This window comes from Neodiprion pinetum, chromosome 2 (genome assembly GCF_021155775.2).
Source record: "Neodiprion pinetum isolate iyNeoPine1 chromosome 2, iyNeoPine1.2, whole genome shotgun sequence".
NCBI classification, from domain to species: domain Eukaryota; kingdom Metazoa; phylum Arthropoda; class Insecta; order Hymenoptera; family Diprionidae; genus Neodiprion; species Neodiprion pinetum.
Window position 1 is genome coordinate 4,321,657 of NC_060233.1, and position 23,251 is coordinate 4,344,907.

The 23,251-nt window shown below is 41.3% G+C and overlaps 2 protein-coding genes across 2 annotated transcripts; one reads left to right on the forward strand and one right to left on the reverse strand.

The window, feature by feature from the left end:
- Positions 1 to 6,229: 6,229 nt before the first annotated feature.
- Positions 6,230 to 8,909, reverse strand: LOC124212078 (myrosinase 1-like). The gene is made up of 8 exons (XM_046611818.2): positions 8,776 to 8,909; positions 8,607 to 8,707; positions 8,358 to 8,491; positions 7,940 to 8,273; positions 7,521 to 7,857; positions 7,169 to 7,289; positions 6,842 to 7,083; positions 6,230 to 6,747 (listed from the first exon to the last, which is right to left on the reverse strand). The coding sequence occupies exons 1-8, from the start codon at positions 8,823 to 8,825 to the stop codon at positions 6,597 to 6,599; spliced, it is 1,470 nt and encodes a 489-aa protein (XP_046467774.1). The 5' UTR covers positions 8,826 to 8,909; the 3' UTR covers positions 6,230 to 6,596.
- A 4,382-nt stretch (positions 8,910 to 13,291) lies between these two features.
- On the forward strand, positions 13,292 to 15,951 carry LOC124212077 (myrosinase 1-like). Its single transcript, XM_046611817.2, has 8 exons — positions 13,292 to 13,413; positions 13,482 to 13,582; positions 13,698 to 13,831; positions 13,908 to 14,241; positions 14,324 to 14,660; positions 14,892 to 15,012; positions 15,098 to 15,339; positions 15,434 to 15,951. Exons 1-8 carry the CDS (start codon positions 13,364 to 13,366, stop codon positions 15,582 to 15,584), a joined length of 1,470 nt encoding a protein of 489 aa, XP_046467773.1. The 5' UTR covers positions 13,292 to 13,363; the 3' UTR covers positions 15,585 to 15,951.
- Positions 15,952 to 23,251: the final 7,300 nt, after the last annotated feature.

Sequence of the window (23,251 nt, forward strand, 5' to 3'; positions counted from 1 at the left end):
GATATCCATGCCTCGTATCGAATCGCTTAAAAATGTTTGAGATCACGCAGATTTGTTCGATTTCACTCTGCGATGAATAATTTTTCTCAAAAGAGTATTTCTTGGGAATTCGTTGAAACATTTTTTTCGTCACGCGTGCATCTTTCAATATTTTATTTTACAACATTGCATCGATGTGCATCGATTACGATCAAGAATCGGAAATATCGAATTGACTGTTGGAGAAAAAAATCTGTTTCAGATATTATTTAGAAAATGGTCTTCGGAACAAAACGAGCCATCGTAAAAGAGTAAAATCGATCGAATCGATCAGGTCTCTAATAATTTTGAAGCAATTTGAAACCAAGCATAAATACTCAAAATTCTCATCGACAATTGGAGTATTTTCTACATCTGTCCCCAGCTTCCAATCGCAATAATTCGCTGAACCTTGAACGTACAACGACCACCTTGTAACGAGATTGGTAAAAAGTTAAAACTTTGGGCCAAGCAGCCTCATCAGAAACCGCTTGGCTCCGATGTTAGGTATTGGCGAAGGTAACGGGGCACGGTGAGTGATTCAGAAGGCGGTTTGTCAGTGGAGGAGATATAGTTAAGGATGAAAGGCTTCTCGCCATATCCGAGTCGTTGGACCCCGTTGTTCCAACCGGTCCTAATAACCGCCCTCGCATGGCCCAAGGAACTCGAGGGGCCTGCAATCACGTCATAGACAACTCTGACTTTGGTACTCGATGATTATCGCGGACAATAATCACTGACATATTCCAGTAAGTGTTCCTCCCGACTCCGCTCCACTCCGCTCCATTCCATGGCCACGGTGCTCTCTTTCTCTCCGATCCATCCCGGTCCTATCACGGCCATATATATATACTCGCGTCCTCCTCCCTCCGCTCCCGCCTCACCTCTTACAGGTATGTGTTATATACGCAGCTCCGCACCGCGTTTCTCTGCCCACACGATAATCAAAGACTCCGGTCTGCTCGACGGACGGGCATCTCTAATTCGGACCAATTACCCCGACGATTAAAAGGATTTAATTGCCTAATGTGGGGCCTCGCTCAACTTGGGAGAAGAGTGTTTTAGAGAAATATATATCACGATGGTCATTCCCAACGTTCTTCGTCGGGAGTACGGGTGAAGGGGAATGGTTAAGGAATCTTACGCTGCGATCGTCTGACCATTCGGTAACGTACCTAACTTCGCTCCTCGTAGTTTGCCAAAGTTTCGTTCAGGCAATCCCTGCGTCTGAAGTCGGCACAACGAACAGTTACTTTCACCAAAAACGTTCAAAATCAGTCCAATGATCGTTGGGTTCGTTCAATTCAACCACTTACTTCCAGTGTTTGGTTTAATCGAACTAAACACACAAAAATTACGTGGGATTTGTCGAGCTGGAATCATTTTTCCGAAAGTACCATCGGTTTTAAGAAAATTCGCGTGAACGGAACTGCATGTTGTAGCACCTTGTACCCATATTCACGATGCACGTGTTCTTTATATTTGAATCGTAGACTGGATGATAGGATGGTCATGTACTGTACATTCGATGTGCTACATGGTCTCGATTTGCACAGGTTTCATAGAATAAACGTAAACTGCACGCATATGGCAGTACAAAATCTAAGGTATATTAACGAATTCATTCCAAGTGACACCAAAAAAAGAGAAAATTCTACGCGAATCCTCATAGAGAAGACCACACTGTCCAGAATTTAATCTTTTTGCGACCTCTACTGACCAAGAACGATACTGTTTGCAGCGTAAAGCGACGTCGTCGAGGACGAGGAAAGCTTTTTGCCACGAACGAGCATCGACCGAATGGGCCACCGAAGAACTCCGTCGGTGTTAACTTGAGCAGAAAGTCCTGCAGCGTTAAATAAGGCCTCTATTTTGCCAGGATCACGAAGACCGCAATAACTGATAATCGTCCAGGAAGAGGGAACGGACCGCAAGATGGATATAGACGGAGGTAGGGTGGAGGGGTAAAAATTAGGGCAACGGAGGAGGACGGAGGAAGCATAAGAGGAAGAAGAGGCGGAGGTGGGAGGTGGAGGATCGTACTACGTTGGAGTAAAGTGCTGCGGCTAATCACACACCTCGGTAAGATCCAAATTGCATAATTGTAGGCTGCGGGACCTTCTTGAGCGCGCTCCGTGGCTTCTCTTTCAGGACTACAGTCGTATAACCAAATGTTCCTCCACCTTGGCCGTTACACCCGCGAACATGGTTACGCGAGAGTGTGTAAGTTTATGGTGGTCACCACTCCCGTACTCTAACTATCAACACGTACGTGCCGGAGCTGTTCGAGGCACTCTCGAGTCCTGCGACGCCATCGGCGTCTCTCCTTCCGAAGGGTTGCTGCCGGAGGGTTGCCTGGAAGCGCGTTTATACTACTGAAAAAAGGATTCCACACTAGCGAACCAAGCCTATCCCAACGTGAAGTATCATTTTTCTTCGAAAGTCATCGGATTCGTCCCAACTATCCAACGGTAGCTGCTATAAGTGCAGTCTCGTGAATTCTGAGAGAGGCAAAGTAAAACAGGAGCCGAAGGATGGCCCGAGTATTTACAAGGGAGGGAAGGGCAATTTGCCAGAGAATCACGTAGCCGTCCTCGTTTTAAGTTTAGAGTCCAGAAGCCGCTTCTTTCGATCAGATATGTAACCGACTCGACCCCGTGCTTCGTACAGACGATCTTTTTCCCGCACTATCACCACCTGAGAGACTTCTCGAGATCCAAGATTCCATCATCTGTTCTTTCCTGATCCCTGCGGGGAGCCTCGCGTCGACGCGCCATTCATAACCCGGGAAGGTCGTCCTGCGGCACAGTCCTCCTCGTCGTCGTCCCCGAGGACCCGGAGACCGTCACCCAAGTGTCGTCTTGCGTATATACACACGAGTCGAGATTGCGCTCTCTCGATTCTACCGTGTGTTGAATACACCAAGGGAGCGAGACGTCCCGCGGGACTCTTAAGGACCCCTGCTGGCTCTTGGAGTACCAAGAGTCGCGCCGCGTCGAGAGCTCGAATTCGCCAACAAGTTAACACCGCTAATTAAAAATAATGCTTATTATCATTAACGATGCTGTGGTATTGTCTGGGTATCATTTTACCAAAGCCAAATGACGAGGGTTGGACCACGATAATGGTTCTTGGAGTCCAAAGCACGTTGGGATACGTCGGTATTAAAACGTACTCGACGATCAGGATTCTTAGCGGGATACGCGCACGTATTGCTGACTACTTCTTGCTCTATTTCCTCTGCATTTAACCTCCCGTCGATTATACCAAACGCGAGGTTCGCGCCTAGATTTCTTTCTCTTCCTTTTTCGCACGCTTGGACGTGTCTAATACGCGTCGACACATTTGACGTACCGCAGTTATCGCATGTAAGCCGTTCAATGCAAATCGCAATTACCTCTCGATGATGAATCTCGCACCGCTGCGTGCAGCAAGGACGTAGAGATACGCTTGTACGCGCAATCTTGCGCCGATGGTCGAATGAATAAATATTGTTTATATTATACGAGTAGCCGACACTCGTCCCATAAACGTCAGTATTTACCTCGAATAGCATCATAATTAATTCTTCGTACAGTACTGCGGAAGATTCGAAATCCATGAGGTTTGAAAAATCAATCGGTCAAATCAACGAATCGCGTGAATAATCGCTCTCGGTTACCGTAACGCAGTGAATGTTACTTTCGCGTTCATTCCCGCTATAAGCAAATGACTCCTGAACGCGAATCCATTCGGCGATCAAAGTAGGCGGATTCCAATCCTATTTCTCAAACCAGATATTCAGGATTACAGGTACAGGATAAGAAATGCGCGTGGACGAAGGAATCTCGTGACAAACTATCGGAGGATCACGCGTGGATCGCAATCAGGTGTAAGACGATGATGCACGTCCAACCACGGTATCTATCGACGGGGTGTCTAATTAGTGACTTCACCTGTAGCCCATTATTTTCCAATAAATTTCGTTCGCCGAGCGTCGTCTAGGAACGCTTACCCAAATCGGATAATTATTTCGGCTAATAAACTAATAAATAACAGTTGCTTGTCGTAAGTCACTATACGCGCGTATAATCTACCTTTACTCCTGCATCAGGCGGCCCGCGGCTCTTCGTATATAATAAAATGCAACTTCACCTCCGGTGTTTCGGGGTATCTCTTGGCGCTCGTCAGCAGTCGCTGCATCAGCGGGTATAATGCACCGAAAAACGGTATCTCGCATCAACGCTAATTAAATCAGGCCCACAACAAATTTTTTTATTTGGTTATAAATTTTTCCTATTTATTATTCAACCGTGACAGCGGGGTGCTCGTTAGTCGAACGCTCGTTGTCTTCGCCTCGCTTGAATTTTCGGCCCCAAGTTTAGCCGCCTCCCTCGTCTTATTGCTACCCTTCCTTACGTCAACGCTCGTCTCTCCTACGTATCGTCGGAAATTAACCGAGTGGAAAGAAAAAGAACTCGCGATCCAAGATTTTTCAACAGATACAAGTCCTTCCGGTCTTTCGACGCGTGGCACAAACGTGCGCTGAGAAAAATTTCATTCGTTACAGTGACTAGAAAAATTGAGTGAAACAGGTATTGTTAAAAAAAAAATTGGCTGTAACGTCAATTTATCGTTGCACGAGCGTTAAATTTTCGCAACAGTGGCAAGAAAATATAGCAACAGTGATCGTAATGAGAAAGAATAGTAACGGATACCAGACTTTTCGGTAACAGCTCGAAAACTAGTTTTCATTTTCCGCCTAGAACTATATTTTTCGATTCTGGTAAAAATGAAAATAGTCAAGGACCGGGCGGTAATCGGAACAAAAAAACTTGTCTCAGTGTGGCCAAAAAAATAGTCAAAAACCCCGAGAGTTCGTAAAATCGAATGATTCGACAAAATCATCGAAATGATCCCTCCCCAGAGATTATTTCGATTTCCTTTCAAGAAACTCTGCAGCGAGGTGGTGACGCCTGGCGGCTGTGACTCGACTCGTGGAGAAGCAACAGGTGCCTCGTGGCTGGATGAAAGAGACGGACGGAAAGGGAGAGCGAGATGGAGACCGGAGAGAGAATGGTACCTACGGAAGAACTCGGAGTCGTGCCTCGAGGCGCAGGAATCGTTCATGGAATTATTGAAAACCGCGCAACGTTTGCAATTAGGTATATATAACCTTATACCAACGCGTGTAAGATACCTGTGTCTGAATCCCCGGGTTATTATCGAATTGCGCTACGGTATTACGTTTGCTTAGCTTAATTCGTTCTCATGCATCGGAGGTAAGAAACATGCAACGGTATTATATATATATATATGTATCGGTGCAAACACGATCGCTGATGTACAAGTAACCAGCAACGCAGCATATTTGTTTTATTTCTTTGAAAACATCAATTTTCCACCACCAATGGTAGGTATTATTATTCTTGGATCACTAATCGTTGACACTTGGTGCAACTTGGTGTCCTATTGGTCCCTGCGAAGGTAGTGTCATAAATATGCCCAATGCGCATACCCGCATCACCTGCTGAGTGCACGTATATACGGAATTTAATCAAACTCTTACAATTTCAAGATATTGCTTTTTAATTCCCCCGTCCCGCCCTCCTCAACAGATCGTATATTACTTGCGCACTGTTAAACGCCGTGCGTATATGCAGCAATTAGAGACCCCTGCATATATAACGCGTCATATAACGAGTAGAAATTCATTATTATATTATACGCAGGGCGATGTAGGAGACAGAAACGGATGCAAATATATCTACCGATTTGAATGCGTACGTCATGTATAGGTGGAGAAAAATACCTTCGTGCACGTGTACGTCTGGTACGTCACTAACGTCCGTTACAAGATGGAAAATGAATAACTATCTGGAAGAATTTCAGCTCCCATGCGTTCGGTGCCTGCAGGGTGAAGGAGGTGAAAGGATTGATAGAAATATGGTTTTTTTTTTTTTACCCCAATGTGTTGGCCGTACGTGCTTTACGCGTGTATCCAAAATTGTGTGCACGTTAAGCCCGTTGAAGTTGGGTCGAACGCAATTACGTTGACTGTGTGATTAGAGCCGTGTAGTTAAACGAAGGAGTCCGCATAGCTTCGGAAGATATTAATTTTTCAGAGCAACTTGAAAGTTGGTTCTTACAGTTCCTTATTCTCTCGTTTCATTTCTACTCGTTCCAATGTCTTGACTGAATTATAACGCCATTTCGCTGGTATACAGGTACACTCGTCTCAATTGAATTTTATTTTAGCCTTGGATGCACAAAATAATTACAAATTCAATTGGGTCAACCAAAGTTAAGATTAATTAATTTTCACGTGAGTAAGGTGCAGCAGATTTCTAATTCGGTTGCAGCGATAGATGAGGTTTGCCCTTAGCGTAAAATTCCATTTAATTATGCTTCATTATTTATACTCCATTGCGTACAGCCAGCAGTATCGGTTAACAAGTATTTAAGGAAATGTTCAATTAGTTTAATATTGACTGAAATACATGCAGCGTTGGGAATTTTGCAGGGTGAATGCCTGGTTTTATTCCGTCGTTGATCAACCTGCCGAGTATTCGGTGAATGTTTTCGGAATCGAGTCGTTACTAAGGCTGTCTTTCGTTGGTAGAATTAACTGCTGGGACGTCATCAAGCCTGCGCGTTCGAAGCACTTGTTTCCACCAATGCGAGGAGAGTTTAGCAGTTCGATTCCTGTGAGGACTGTTTGAGTCTACGGCGAACATACCGAAATTCAGTCTGTAAATAATCGGATATTAACGTATCGTCATCGAGATATCGAGTTAAACAAGGCCATTCGAAACGTATGTGATCTATTGGCGATATCGCTTACGTGTAACCGGTGTGCCATTCAAAGCTATCCAGCAGACTCCAGGCCATGTATCGTTCAACTCGACAACCGTCACGTTTGATGGCAGTGAGCATTTCTTTCAGGTAAGCGCGATGGTAATCTATTCTCTTGTGATCATTCAATCCACTTTCGTCAGGGTATCCATTTTCATGGATGAACACCTTCGGGTTGCCATAGAGGTTTTTCACTTGCCGGAGTACGTGGCCAAACCCTTCGGGTACCATCTGAAACTCCGGGGTAATTTGAGAATGTGGAATAAAGATTGATATTTCAGAGATTTTCAACGAGTCAACTTTTCACGATATTCACCCGAAACCATGCAATTGATTCCGTAGTATTCCTTGGATAGCGACTATTTTCGCGATCCATGTCGGCAGAGGACACAAATACGCTCGTGTAATGATTCATGCCGTAGTAATCGGATGTCCCGCTATAAAGCAACGCTGATATTAGATATTTCTGTACGATAATTGGATCGAGTAGAAATTGATAATCGTATCGGATGTTATAAGCATGCGAGACAAGGATTGATGAGGGTGTTTCTATTCTGGCGAACAATTATTCCGACAGGAATAACAGAAGCCTGGAATGTGGATGATGAAAAATTTGGGTTCTGTGAATCTTTCATTGGAATCTAACAATAGAGCAGAGGGATACAAACTTGATGTAAGATATCCACTCGGGAGAAAATTCTAGCAAGCTTGATGCTGCACGGCCCTCGGCTTTGCTGATCTCAGCAATTTGCGTTTTTACCACCTCGGAATAGTCACCAAGAAAAATTGGATGCATTATCCAGTCACTTGACAATTGAAATTCCCTCTCTGCAGCGACTTTGTCGCTGGTGTTAACGGGTAGAAAAGCCTCTGTCATAACAACCAAGCCGATTTGGCCCTGCTGAGTTGGACGGAACTCTTCGTCGTACATGTGATAGACTCTGGCATGAGCTTTTAGAATGTTATGGCCGCACAGGTATTTTGCTCTGGCACTCAGATTCTTGCCTGAAAAGATCACCGCTCTTGACAAAGTACTGGAAATAATTTTTCATACCTTGATTTTGAAACTAAGGGACTTGGCAGAGACCTGGTGCTAAGTACACATTGCTGTAGCCCACTGCACACAAAACAGCTGGCTCGTTAATTGTTGAAAATAGTTTAACGCTTGGTCCAAGCTCTCGAAGAATAACTCTCGCGTAATCCACAAACCAATCGACCATCAGCTCGTTCGTCCATCCTCCCATATCTTCAATAATTTGTGGATGATCCCAGTGATACATCGTTACTACGGGTTCTATACCGTTGGCCAGTAATTCGTTGATCAAGTTTTTATAGTACCGTATGCCAGCTTCGTTCGTCACATTGGTCAAGGGATTCGGAATTATCCGTGGCCAACTGATGGAGAACCGATAGCTATCGAACTGAAAACGTATATTACGACGGCGCCGCGGCGTGAAGTTAGTCGCGAATAGCGAATGAACGGAAGGTTGTATTCGGTAGCTTACCCCGAGTTCCTTGATCAATCGTACATCTTCTTTGTATTTGTTGTACGAATCGCAGGCAAGGTCTCCGTTACTTCGGTCAGCGATACGCGACGATTGATTGTGCGTGAAAAAATCCCAAGTGCTCGGACTCTTGCCTGAGGAGAAGTGGAAAAAAATCGTCGTTAAGAAACAAGCGAGCACGTAATTCGAATCGGAATAAGAAATATATTCGATTTTAATTGCTGAATGATTAAAGCGTAAAAACCATACCGTCGACGTTCCAAGCTCCTTCAATTTGATAAGACGAACTGGAAACTCCGATTTTAAAATTTTTGGGAAACGTTAAAGCTGCGACTTCGCAATGAACGGCCCTAGAAAAATAAAAATAATTCTGGAATCGATTCTAACATCGTTATTTCGGAATACCGATCAAACTGACTTCCAGGAAATCGCCCAGCAAATGGTCACAATGATCCAGGAATTCTTCATGACTTCCTAAATTCGATACAGTACAAATATGATTTTCTCGTAGGTCGAAGCAGAGAATATATTGCAGTGTACGTCTCTAACGAACAGCTATACAGTACTAACGCTGGTCACCCATGTCGTACATATATATTCTTATACGGAATAGAAGATTTAGTCAAGTTATATCAGTTTGAATGTAGTACAAAGTACGTTATATAAATTGTGGGTGGCTTGCTAAGACGATAATAAGACGCCCTACGGAAGACATGATTAGTTTGAAATTCTGATAAAAAGGTCAAGGGCGGGGTTATCTCTTGACATTCGTCGTTTTCGTGCAAAACGCACGGAGAACGTGCGTGGCAATCTGATAACATACCCGATAACATACATGCGTAGTTGGACAAACATTGGTAGCAAAAATCGTTAGGTTGCCAAACCTCGTTGCGTAAGATATTGCAGTTATTCGAGGTAAAACTTGAGGTTGAAATCATGACTAATCTGCAGTGATCTAGACAATAGCTTTTCCGCTTCGCATGCATGGTTACGAGAAATAATTTTGAACACAAATGAAAGTCTTCTGTCAGTTAAAACCGAACGTTAATATTCAAGATATTTCTTTTTGAATGATTACTATCGGAGTTGAACAACTAGACGTCTAGATTTCGAGATGTTTTCCGAAAGTGTGTATATATATGTATATGTATATATATTAGGGTGGGCCAAAAAAAATGAGTATTTTTTTTTTTACTTTATACTCCGAAAATCGATTGCTAGATACCTCTAAAGAATTCTCACCAAATATGAGCTCTTAATTTTGATAACAAGGTCCTCCGCTTTACAATTTTGCATTTTTTACTGAGTATTAGAAACAAAAATTCATATCTCTTTGACAACTGTTCGTTAAAAAATATCTCTCCTCATATTCTTGTAGGAAATCGAACGCTCTACAAAAAAGGTCTCTTACAATTTTTTCCTAAACCTTACCGTTTAAAAGATATCAAAGCTTAAAGTTTAATTATTTTAAGAGAAATTTCTGTTTTGCTTATGAATTTTTTAACTCGCTCACAAAAAATTTTGATGAATTGCGCAACTGATAGTTTTGTAGGAAATTAACTGCTCTACAAAAATGGTGTCTTATGATTTGTCGATTAAGTTAAGCGTTTAAAAGATATTCATCGTCAAACTTCAATGTATACTAATTTTAACAGTTTTTGATGAATAATTCGAAAAATTTCAATTTAATTTATAAGTTTCATGAAAATTTATTCCAATGTGAGTTCCTAAGAAGAGAGAAATGTTTTAAACTATTTTTCTTCTATTTTTTCAGTTCTATATATTATATATTTTTTAATTTTCAATTTTTAATATATATTTTTATACTATTTTTCTTTTATTTTTTTAGTTCTATATATTATGCATTTTTTAATTTTTAATTTTTAATATATATTTTTATACTATTTTTCTCTTTTCTTAGGAACTCACATTGGAATAAATTTTCATGAAACTTATAAATTAAATTGAAATTTTTCGAATTATTCATCAAAAACTGTTAAAATTAGTATGCATTGAAGTTTGACGATGAATATATTTTAAACGCTTATTTTAATCGACAAATCATAAGACACCATTTTTGTAGAGCAGTTAATTTCCTACAAAACTATCAGTTGCGCAATTCATCAAAATTTTTTGTGAGCGAGTTAAAAAATTCATAAGCAAAACAGAAATTTCTCTTAAAATAATTAAACTTTAAGCTTTGATATCTTTTAAACGGTAAGGTTTAGGAAAAAATTGTAAGAGACTTTTTTTGTAGAGCGTTCGATTTCCTACAAGAATATGAGGAGAGATATTTTTTAACAACAGTTGTCAAAGAGATATGAATTTTTGTTTCTAATACTCAGTAAAAAATGCAAAATTGTAAAGCGGAGGACCTTGTTATCAAAATTAAGAGCTCATATTTGGTGAGAATTCTTTAGAGGTATCTAGCAATCGATTTTCAGAGTATAAAGTAAAAAAAAAAATACTCATTTTTTTTGGCCCACCCTAATATATATATATATATATGTATCGGTGCAAACACGATCGCTGATGTACAAGTAACCAGCAACGCAGCATATTTGTTTTATTTCTTTGAAAACATCAATTTTCCACCACCAATGATAGGTATTATTATTCTTGGATCACTAATCGTTGACACTTGGTGCAACTTCTTCGAGCTATTGCGCGTCTCCGATCTTCATCATCCGGTAAACAAATTGACAGATTGGCGATATGTATCGTGAAATCTTTCGAACGCTTTTTAATTCTCCTTCGAAAGAATCTTACATACTCTCCAATTACTTAAGATCCCGATGGAAGCGGATTAAAATTTTCTTTCGTCCAATTGTCTTCTGTTATAAAAGTTGCACCAACGAAAGTGCTAAAACAGGATCCTCGCATGGTCTTGCAATGGTTTGCAGCTGAGCTTTTAAACGACAATTACAGTATTGATTTCGGTATTTGCTGATTGGGTTGATACAGCAAGTTCGTGTATCGTGGCGTCAGAATGTCTTCGCTCAATTTTCGGACAGAATTCAGGGGATAATTGAGAGGTTCCGCGATGTCCGGACATTCATTCATCCCAGATATGCAAAAATTTCTCCGAGCTACATTGACGCGATGACGCGGATACGCGCCTTTGTGTTTGCGTAATTTTTTCGGCGATGGTGTTCGCCCGCAGGAATTTATATGGTTACATGTGTGTATAAAAACACACATGCGTGCGCCTACACTTTTACATTCTCGGCGAGTTTGATACATGACGAGGCAGGATTTTGCAACGAGTTCGCGAAAAACGACAACCGTTACCTTCATTGTCGATTCGACGACTCGCTTAACCGTGTCTCAAAATCCCGAACTGACATCGGTATGGGTAGACGTACACGCGGTTTGTATCCGCGAAGAGATTCGCGGAGCGAACGTAAGGTTCTTTCTTCTTACTTGAGCCTTGTTCGTTTTGCCGTTTTCTCTTCTCCTTTATTTTTCACTTTTTTTTCCTACTGTAATTCGAATGAAAATCAGATAGTCCACATTGCGCCCAGAGCCACTGACGTGGATGCAGGCTGTGCCTATAAACTCTGGCACAAATTGTTGCCGTCGCAAATGATGTCTAAACGGCCCTAATAACTGGGCGTTATGTGGTCGGTCGGTACGACGGATAAACACCGACACAAACAACAACGTCTACCTTAGGCGTCGCACGCATTCCTGTATATTAACAACCCTCACCTACACTCGCAATACAACCCGGGTACCTATCCTCGGACGTGTTTACCGCGAACAAACAAACAAACAAACAAAGAGATGGATAAAGGGAGATAGACGTGCGAGGGGAACGAGTGGAAACGAGACGACGGTGAAAAAAGGTAACTATCGGAACCAATTTTCGAACCGCTGAAAAAAATTAAGACCCCTTAACGCCGCGCGGACTTCTTCGTTTAACTTCACTCCTCTAATCACAAACGTAAACGTAATTGCGCTTGACCCAACTTCAACGGACTTGATGCACGCACACTTTTAGATCTAATTGTGTGTAGGTTATACGGATATATCTGGATACGCAAACTGTATTTTTCTTAGTACTTTCTTTCTGTCTACGCTGAGAAAATTTTGTAGCAACGCTTGCTACTTTAACGTGGTGATCGATATTATGCGCCAGTATAGTTGTTGGAACTATGGATCGTAGCGTCTGATACTTGAAAATTTAGTAACCGTTGGCATTTATAAAGTAACGGATGCTATGCAACAACTCGATTGCCGTTACTCTACAATATACACTGTGTTACGTGGCATTAAATACTAATTTTCGCAACTTGAACTGAAGTATTTTGCGATTCTTCAAATTTGGATTTCATTTGTTTAAAATTTCGGAAAACATCTCGAAATCTAGACGTCTAGTTGTTCAACTCCGATAGTAATCATTCAAAAAGAAATATCTTGAATATTAACGTTCGGTTTTAACTGACAGAAGATTTTCATTTGTGTTCAAAATTATTTCTCGTAACCATGCATGCGAAGCGGAAAAGCTATTGTCTAGATCACTGCAGATTAGTCATGATTTCAACCTCAAGTTTTACCTCGAATAACTGCAATATCTTACGCAACGAGGTTTGGCAACCTAACGATTTTTGCTACCAATGTTTGTCCAACTACGCATGTATGTTATCGGGTATGTTATCAGATTGCCACGCACGTTCTCCGTGCGTTTTGCACGAAAACGACGAATGTCAAGAGATAACCCCGCCCTTGACCTTTTTATCAGAATTTCAAACTAATCATGTCTTCCGTAGGGCGTCTTATTATCGTCTTAGCAAGCCACCCACAATTTATATAACGTACTTTGTACTACATTCAAACTGATATAACTTGACTAAATCTTCTATTCCGTATAAGAATATATATGTACGACATGGGTGACCAGCGTTAGTACTGTATAGCTGTTCGTTAGAGACGTACACTGCAATATATTCTCTGCTTCGACCTACGAGAAAATAATATTTGTACTGTATCGAATTTAGGAAGTCATGAAGAATTCCTGGATCATTGTGACCATTTGCTGGGCGATTTCCTGGAAGTCAGTTTGATCGGTATTCCGAAATAACGATGTTAGAATCGATTCCAGAATTATTTTTATTTTTCTAGGGCCGTTCATTGCGAAGTCGCAGCTTTAACGTTTCCCAAAAATTTTAAAATCGGAGTTTCCAGTTCGTCTTATCAAATTGAAGGAGCTTGGAACGTCGACGGTATGGTTTTTACGCTTTAATCATTCAGCAATTAAAATCGAATATATTTCTTATTCCGATTCGAATTACGTGCTCGCTTGTTTCTTAACGACGATTTTTTTCCACTTCTCCTCAGGCAAGAGTCCGAGCACTTGGGATTTTTTCACGCACAATCAATCGTCGCGTATCGCTGACCGAAGTAACGGAGACCTTGCCTGCGATTCGTACAACAAATACAAAGAAGATGTACGATTGATCAAGGAACTCGGGGTAAGCTACCGAATACAACCTTCCGTTCATTCGCTATTCGCGACTAACTTCACGCCGTCGTAATATACGTTTTCAGTTCGATAGCTATCGGTTCTCCATCAGTTGGCCACGGATAATTCCGAATCCCTTGACCAATGTGACGAACGAAGCTGGCATACGGTACTATAAAAACTTGATCAACGAATTACTGGCCAACGGTATAGAACCCGTAGTAACGATGTATCACTGGGATCATCCACAAATTATTGAAGATATGGGAGGATGGACGAACGAGCTGATGGTCGATTGGTTTGTGGATTACGCGAGAGTTATTCTTCGAGAGCTTGGACCAAGCGTTAAACTATTTTCAACAATTAACCAGCCAGCTGTTTTGTGTGAAATGGGCTACAGCAATGTGCCAATAGCACCAGGTCTCTGCCAAGTCCCTTAGTTTCAAAATCAAGGTATGAAAAATTATTTCCAGTACTTTGTCAAGAGCGGTGATCTTTTCAGGCAAGAATCTGAGTGCCAGAGAAAAATACCTGTGCGGCCATAACATTCTAAAAGCTCATGCCAGAGTCTATCACATGTACGACGAAGAGTTCCGTCCAACTCAGCAGGGCCAAATCGGCTTGGTTGTTATGACAAAGGCTTTTCTACCCGTTAACACCAGCGACAAAGTCGCTGCAGAGAGGGAATTTCAATTGTCAAGTGACTGGATAATGCATCCAATTTTTCTTGGTGACTATTCCGAGGTGGTAAAAACGCAAATTGCTGAGATCAGCAAAGCCGAGGGCCGTGCAGCATCAAGCTTGCTAGAATTTTCTCCCGAGTGGATATCTTACATCAAGTTTGTATCCCTCTGCTCTATTGTTAGATTCCAATGAAAGATTCACAGAACCCAAATTTTTCATCATCCACATTCCAGGCTTCTGTTATTCCTGTCGGAATAATTGTTCGCCAGAATAGAAACACCCTCATCAATCCTTGTCTCGCATGCTTATAACATCCGATACGATTATCAATTTCTACTCGATCCAATTATCGTACAGAAATATCTAATATCAGCGTTGCTTTATAGCGGGACATCCGATTACTACGGCATGAATCATTACACGAGCGTATTTGTGTCCTCTGCCGACATGGATCGCGAAAATAGTCGCTATCCAAGGAATACTACGGAATCAATTGCATGGTTTCGGGTGAATATCGTGAAAAGTTGACTCGTTGAAAATCTCTGAAATATCAATCTTTATTCCACATTCTCAAATTACCCCGGAGTTTCAGGTGGTACCCGAAGGGTTTGGTCACGTACTCCGGCAAGTGAAAAACCTCTATGGCAACCCGAAGGTGTTCGTCCATGAAAATGGATACCCTGACGAAAGTGGATTGAATGATCACAAGAGAATAGATTACCATCGCGCTTACCTGAAAGAAATGCTCACTGCCATCAAACGTGACGGTTGTCGAGTTGAACGATACATTGCCTGGAGTCTGCTGGATAGCTTTGAATGGTACAACGGTTACACGTAAGCGATATCGCCAATAGATCACATACGTTTCGAATGGCCTTGTTTAACTCGATATCTCGATGACGATACGTTAATATCCGATTATTTACAGACGGAATTTCGGCATGTTCGCCGTAGACTCAAACAGTCCTCACAGGAATCGAACTGCTAAACTCTCCTCGCATTGGTGGAAACAAGTGCTTCGAACGCGCAGGCTTGATGACGTCCCAGCAGTTAATTCTACCAACGAAAGACAGCCTTAGTAACGACTCGATTCCGAAAACATTCACCGAATACTCGGCAGGTTGATCAACGACGGAATAAAACCAGGCATTCACCCTGCAAAATTCCCAACGCTGCATGTATTTCAGTCAATATTAAACTAATTGAACATTTCCTTAAATACTTGTTAACCGATACTGCTGGCTGTACGCAATGGAGTATAAATAATGAAGCATAATTAAATGGAATTTTACGATAAGGGAAAACCTCATCTATCGCTGCAACCGAATTAGAAATCTGCTGCACCTTACTCACGTGAAAATTAATTAATCTTAACTTTGGTTGACCCAATTGAATTTGTAATTATTTTGTGCATCCAAGGCTAAAATAAAATTCAATTGAGACGAGTGTACCTGTATACCAGCGAAATGGCGTTATAATTCAGTCAAGACATTGGAACGAGTAGAAATGAAACGAGAGAATAAGGAACTGTAAGAACCAACTTTCAAGTTGCTCTGAAAAATTAATATCTTCCGAAGCTATGCGGACTCCTTCGTTTAACTACACGGCTCTAATCACACAGTCAACGTAATTGCGTTCGACCCAACTTCAACGGGCTTAACGTGCACACAATTTTGGATACACGCGTAAAGCACGTACGGCCAACACATTGGGGTAAAAAAAAAAAAACCATATTTCTATCAATCCTTTCACCTCCTTCACCCTGCAGGCACCGAACGCATGGGAGCTGAAATTCTTCCAGATAGTTATTCATTTTCCATCTTGTAACGGACGTTAGTGACGTACCAGACGTACACGTGCACGAAGGTATTTTTCTCCACCTATACATGACGTACGCATTCAAATCGGTAGATATATTTGCATCCGTTTCTGTCTCCTACATCGCCCTGCGTATAATATAATAATGAATTTCTACTCGTTATATGACGCGTTATATATGCAGGGGTCTCTAATTGCTGCATATACGCACGGCGTTTAACAGTGCGCAAGTAATATACGATCTGTTGAGGAGGGCGGGACGGGGGAATTAAAAAGCAATATCTTGAAATTGTAAGAGTTTGATTAAATTCCGTATATACGTGCACTCAGCAGGTGATGCGGGTATGCGCATTGGGCATATTTATGACACTACCTTCGCAGGGACCAATAGGAAACGTATAAATTTAATCAGAATCGAAACCCCTGCGTCAGAAACATGCAGCGTGTATAACTCATCGCATGTCTCAGTTCTCCGGACGTGTTTCACGTCAAACGTCGTGCGAGAAAGCACCGAAAGGTTTCCACCGATATCACGTCGAATCCATTGTCACAATACGACAAGTTTTCCAACATGAAAACGGATCTTCCCTCTTATGATAACGTCTTATACAATTTTCTCGAGATATACCGCATATTAAATAATCGTCAATTGCTGTTTACATTGTAGAATTATTCTCACATTTGCGAGAAAGACGAAAATTTTCACGAAAGAAACGAAACTCAATTCCTGAAACGTGTCCAAAAAGTATCTCTTTATTCGAACAAACGCGTCTTGAGTAAATATTTTCATTTTAAAGAGTGAACGGGTCAAGTTCGCATTGCTTATCGAGCAACGGCGAACAAGGAGAGGAATGGTGGGAGGAGGAACTCGGAGTTACGGTGAACGACGGAGAGAGCCTGAACCATAAGTCGGCTCATTTTCAGCCTAGAATGACAACGCAGATCAGGAACAGCAGCATCGGGATCGAGGAAGTAAGCTGCGCATCGAAGAACGCGAAAGATTAATCTTTTTTCTTCTTATCACTCTTCCTTTTTGCGCTGAATCCTCACTCCTTTCTTTTTTACTCGCGGAGCGCATTTTTCATCCAGGGGACAGAGAGGGGGGAATTTTATTCCCGTTCCCCTCTATATCCCCCCTCATTCTCTCTCTCTCTCTCTCTCTCTCTCTCTCTCTCTCTTTGTCTATCTCTTTTCAAGTGGCCGTGTGTTTGTGTGTGCGTACGCACAGTGCCGGCAGAGATCGGCTCCGAAGACGGTCGGACATTTTGATGAACGTTATTGATAAGAAAGATCTCAATTAACCGGGCGGAATCTCTTAATTAATCTAAAAAGATGTGACACCCGAAAGGCGCGCCAGCTCTGATCGAGCAACGCGGTCACATCGCTCTTGTTGTATTCCACGAATAGAATCCTACGCAAACCTGCATCGCTACAAGTACCCTAGGATATTATGTAGGTACATGTACCCTCTAATTGATCGCAATTTCGATTAATCGGATGCGTCGATGATTGCGGTGAAATTCTCTTGCCTTTATCGATTCTTTGCTCAAGGTTGAACGAACTTTTTTCAAATCCTACGCGTACGTTGCACGGCTGCACTGAGAGAAATTATTAGTTCCGGCTACCGCTTAGTCCTCGACTATTTTCATTTTTTACCACAATAGAAGAATATAGTTCTGGGTGGAAAATGAAAATTAGTTTTCTAGTATCCGTTACTATTCTTTCTCATTACGATCGCTGTTGCTATATTTTCCAGCAACTGTTGCGAAAATTCAACGCTTGTGCAACGATAAATCGACGTTAAAGCCTTGCTTAAATAAAAAAGTAGAGCAAACCTCAGAAACTGATTCAGCGTTGCAATAACCAAAAAAGGATCGACGACGGCGCAAAATGTTTAGGCGTACCTCGTTTTTCGTAATACCAACAATATTCGAACAGTTTTTTTTAACGATACCTGTTTTACTCAATTTTTCTAGTTACTGTAGGAAATGAAATTTTTTTCAGCGTGCACCCACGTGCTAGGTGCAATGCAACAGCAGTTGCTGCACGTTATCGACGAGTGTGCGTTACGTGCCAGGTTTATAGTGGGATTTATTAGAAAGTCCGAATGCACTTGAGGAATGCGATTGTTTCGGTCGATTGTGTCCAGTTCAGATTCCGGTCGTACATGATGAAGTTTATTTACCGTACACCTACAGCCGCATATCTAGGTGAATTTTATACGTCGTTACCTTGCGGCAGTACCTGAACCGTAAAACCGTCTCAAGTAGATCGAGATGTTTTAGATATCTCTCTCCTTTTTCCAACCAGCCATCGCTTGTCTCGCGATGATCTCTTCCTTCCGCGGTAGTGGAACACCGAATCGAAGATAGAAGCGTAAGAAAAAGGGATACGGGGAAAGTAGAGAGTGAAAAATAAAAAAAATAAAGACAAACAAACTACGGATAACAAGTGTTTCGAGAATCCGAGTAGGATTCTCTTACATCTGCTCGCTCGATCAATGTTCACCGATAATTTGGTCCCGACTCTGCCGCTCGGAATCGGGTTCCGTACCCGTAACGCACCGCGTCTCGATCAGGCCCTGATTCCGATCGAGACCTTTTCCGTATCGGTATTTCAGCGGTAAAATCACCGTCCGACGTATTAGATCGAGGAATTTCAGATATTCGTCCGGCCACTGAACGCACACACGCTCTCGCGGGGTTCGTAATAGAAACTTACGTAAGCCGAATAACGCTGTCGGTTGAAATCGCCTCGGAGCCGAGCCGCAACGGCAGCGAAGAACCGGGTTAAAAGCAGTAGCTCAAATTTCACAGCGATAAATCACCGCCCACGTATGTATTCTACATTGTGTGCCGACCGCATACCGTCGTCTGGTCCAAGGACCAGGGGACAGGGTTGGTCCTCGGTCCCGAAAAGGAGGGAATCCCGGCTTCGAAATACTTCGTCCTTTTTCATTAGGTACGCTAGGGTGCTCATTGACAGGGTTGTTTCGGAATTTTTATGCTCCCGGGGGCTTAAACGCTTTGAAATTGATGGAAAGAAAAAAGTTCCCTGAAAATTTGAGCTCTTTATATGAACTCCGAGGTAGTCCGCTTTGTGACCGAAGTATCTTATGGAATTAACATGCACGGGGAAAACTTTTTTTTCTCTTCGAAGTTTTATGATTCATTGACGATTATACGGACAGTAGTGGAAAATACATATTTATGTAGAGAATTTTAACTGGGTCACGATATCAATCGAGACTAAAATTTTGCAAATTTTCTAAAATAGTTTTTAATTTTCATTTATTATGCAACGAGAGTTTAGAATAAGGTACTTAAATACTTGACAGAATAATAATTTTATACAAATTAAACTTTGAACGTTAATTGACGTACGATCGCTTTCGTTTATTAATTTTATTCATAATTTTTCATTATTTTCGGTATTGTTTCGCGTAATGTTAAATATGAATAACCGAATGGGTATAAATGTATCTGCGAAACGGTATTTTTTGAACCACTGGCATCCAGTGTAAATAAATTCAATTACCATTTGTCTTGGTCAATCCTTTTATCCAAGATCAACAAAGGCATCGGATTACATATTACGGAATAAAAATTTATGGCACATGTATATAGGCTTATATAATAGAAAATTGTTGAATGAGATATTAATGCAAGCCTGGAGTTTATTCGGATATTCGCGTAGGAGGAAGAACGACGAACAGCAGCAATTCGGTGTGTATTTTGAATATCTCCTTTATTATATCCCCCCCTCATTATTCTTTCAATTCTTCTAAATTCGTTTAGCGCGTTATGTGGGAAGATAGCCGGATTCGGTACGCGTATATTATACCCAAGAGCATAAAGCTCTGAAGCTCGGCGAAAGTGGGTTGGGTATCATCGCTGCCGCCGCCGCCGCCGCGGACTAATTTGGTCGTAAATAGAGGATTAGTCTGTAGTAAAATTTAAAAAAATCTTAACGTCAATAGATAATAAAATATTACACACTTGACTCACGGACTCGTGCACGCCGCGTATGCCGGCTATTAGGGCGTATTCAGAGGAAAGCGTTTCTTCTGATTTACGCGTAAGCTGTAGCTCGGCGAGCTGATCATTGAGCTAGTACGAGGCCTCGCTTTGCAGACGTTGTTAAAACCAGCTCGTGATCCGCGCGTTATTATCGTGTATAAATATATTTATATATATATAACATATATATATATATACTATATGTATACACGCATACAAATTAATATCAGTTATTACTTGTATAATTCAGGCACGTATCGCGTTGCTCAAGTATAAAAAGCAATTAACGAAAATATGATGGTTGGGTTTAATTTACAATTACCAAAACTACCTGAATTATGTGAAACTGGACAAAGCGAGACGATCGTCATATTCGACAGCGTTTAAACGCAATGCGTACGGATATTATAATCCCGTTTAATTCCGGCATTATTATTAATTACGCGGCTGATGTGCGAGCGTGTATTATAGTCACGTGAATTACTCATCATTAGCTGTTTCAAAACTCTTCCAAACTTTTCTCGGCGTAATAAAATAGCCTCGTAACTACCCAGGCGCGTAAAACTTAATTGAGGCTCGATTTGCCCGAATGTATGTATAAGAATAAGAAGACAAAATAAAAAAAAATAAATAAATAAATAAATAGACAAAAAAAGATGAACTTGAATTGAAGGAAATTTCGGAAATATGAATGAAACGAAATAATCATTCATCTGTAATTAACGCGTTTTCGTCACGGAAATCTTATATTCTCGCACACCTGCGCGCATACAGACCCAATATATCACGCTTAGCTGAACTGCATTCGTACTTTGACATCGTTATACCTACTTTATACAGAGGGAAAAATTTGAGCGTGACGAAAAAAAGGTGTGATTTTCTACCTGCGGCACCGGCTTATCTCCCGAGAAGTCTTAATCTTCGATTCACTCTTCACGGTGGAGGAGGATACACGGTGAATTAGTATATCCACCCCCTGCGTGCCGAGTTTTATTACTATTACTGTTGTTGTTGTTGTTATTATTATTATTATTATTATTATTATTATTATTACCCAAGTGACCCGCTTCGATTTTTCATTTCCATTTATATTTTTGTCTAAAAAATTCAACCTTCTCGCGCGAGGTTGAAACGCATTCAGGGAACTGGCAGCAGCGATGATTCAGTAAACGCAAGGCTCGATCTTTGACCCCCGGATATGAATTTTCGCGAATTATATGTTAAACTGTTAACTCCGAGGCGAACGACTCAATGCACAGCTCGAGGATTTATCCCGCGCATCCCGGTGGATTTATCCCAGCTTTTGCGAACACTGTGATAATGTACACCTCGCTGAAATATATCTGAAATATTGCAAATAAAGGACGCAAGGTATACGCGACGTCGCGCAATTTCACGACGATAATTTTACAACCGTTATATCATACGGCGGGGGATTTTTTTCTTTTTTTTTTTTTTTCAAATTTCAAAGGGGTTGAAACGCCGCGTTTGCCGCATTGCAAGCGATTATAACTCAGGAAAGCGCAGCCGTCTCGTGCTGAGATGCAACTCAATTCCACCGTACCGATGCGGGATTTATCCAATCTTCGAATAGACTTAAGGCAGCTGGATTCTCACTCTCTCACTCGGGCAATTATGCGTGTGTGTATTAGGGTGGTTTATTTTGTGACATTTTTTTTTTTTTCAAGGTGCCATGCGGTAAAGTTTGCGACAAATATTGACAAAAAAAAATACTGCCGTAAAACCTGGAGGAGGTAGAAGAATATTTATAGGTTGCTACTAATTATTGTAAAATTTTTTATTTATTTTTATTTGTACCTCTAAATATTTTCCTACCTCCTCCGGGCTTTACAACGATTCTTTTTCGCCAGTATTTGTCGCAAATTTTTCGATCGGCACCTTGGAAGAAAGAAAAAAAAGGTCAAGAAAATAAATCACCCTATTATGCAGCGTACATATTTCGCTTGAAAAATTCGCAAACAACCCGCGGCGAATCGTTTAATTCAATTAGGTAAGAAAGTTTGGTCTTGTGTTATAAATCGTTGCATATAAAACAGCTGCTGCGAGTGAAATTAGTTATTTATTCCCAAGGGTGGAGCGATATCCTCGACGTTGACCTCGTATAATCGTAATGAAATCGTGGAAAGGTTGTAATTTAAATAGATTAGAGATGCAGGCATGCATCAACGCCATTCCCGCCCACTTCACTCGCGATCCTTAGCCAGGACTCGCCTCGTGACTACATCCTATACCTCCGGGGATCGTAGCACTCCGTACAATGTTAATATATCGTGTGGGTGTGTTATATACCTGCGCATAATAGAACTCTCCCACCCTCCCTTCCTCCCTCCTCTCCTCACTCTCTCTCTCTCTCTTTCTCTCTCTGCTTCGCTCTCCGAGAAAGACGATGAATATTCACGACCGTAATGGCTCGAATAATTGCCAGGCTCCGCTCCTCCTTAACATTCAACGAATATCCGCCCTCGAATCTCGTGCCAACCCTTAGGCTTCGTCATGATACAGACGCCCTTACGTAACGCGATAAGATACGTTCACGTCTTCATAGAGCCTCGTTCTGTAAAACTAAACTTGAAAACATGACTTTCATTTCGCAAATTGAATCTATAGAAACAACAATGCAGAATACGTAAATTACACACATAGGTTTTATTGTATGTATATATTTATTACTTGTTCAATTATTTATACATAATTATATACAGGGTGCGTTCGGTATAATCGCTTATTGTAATATGATAAGGTAGAGATTTAGTTCGGTTATACAATACTGTTTACAGCAATTCAACAATTATTTGAACTATTTTCAAGGCATTCTAGACTAATGATTTTTTTTCGTTTAGCATACCTAAAAACACTGTCAGATACAACGAGTTAGTGTTTGCTCTTAT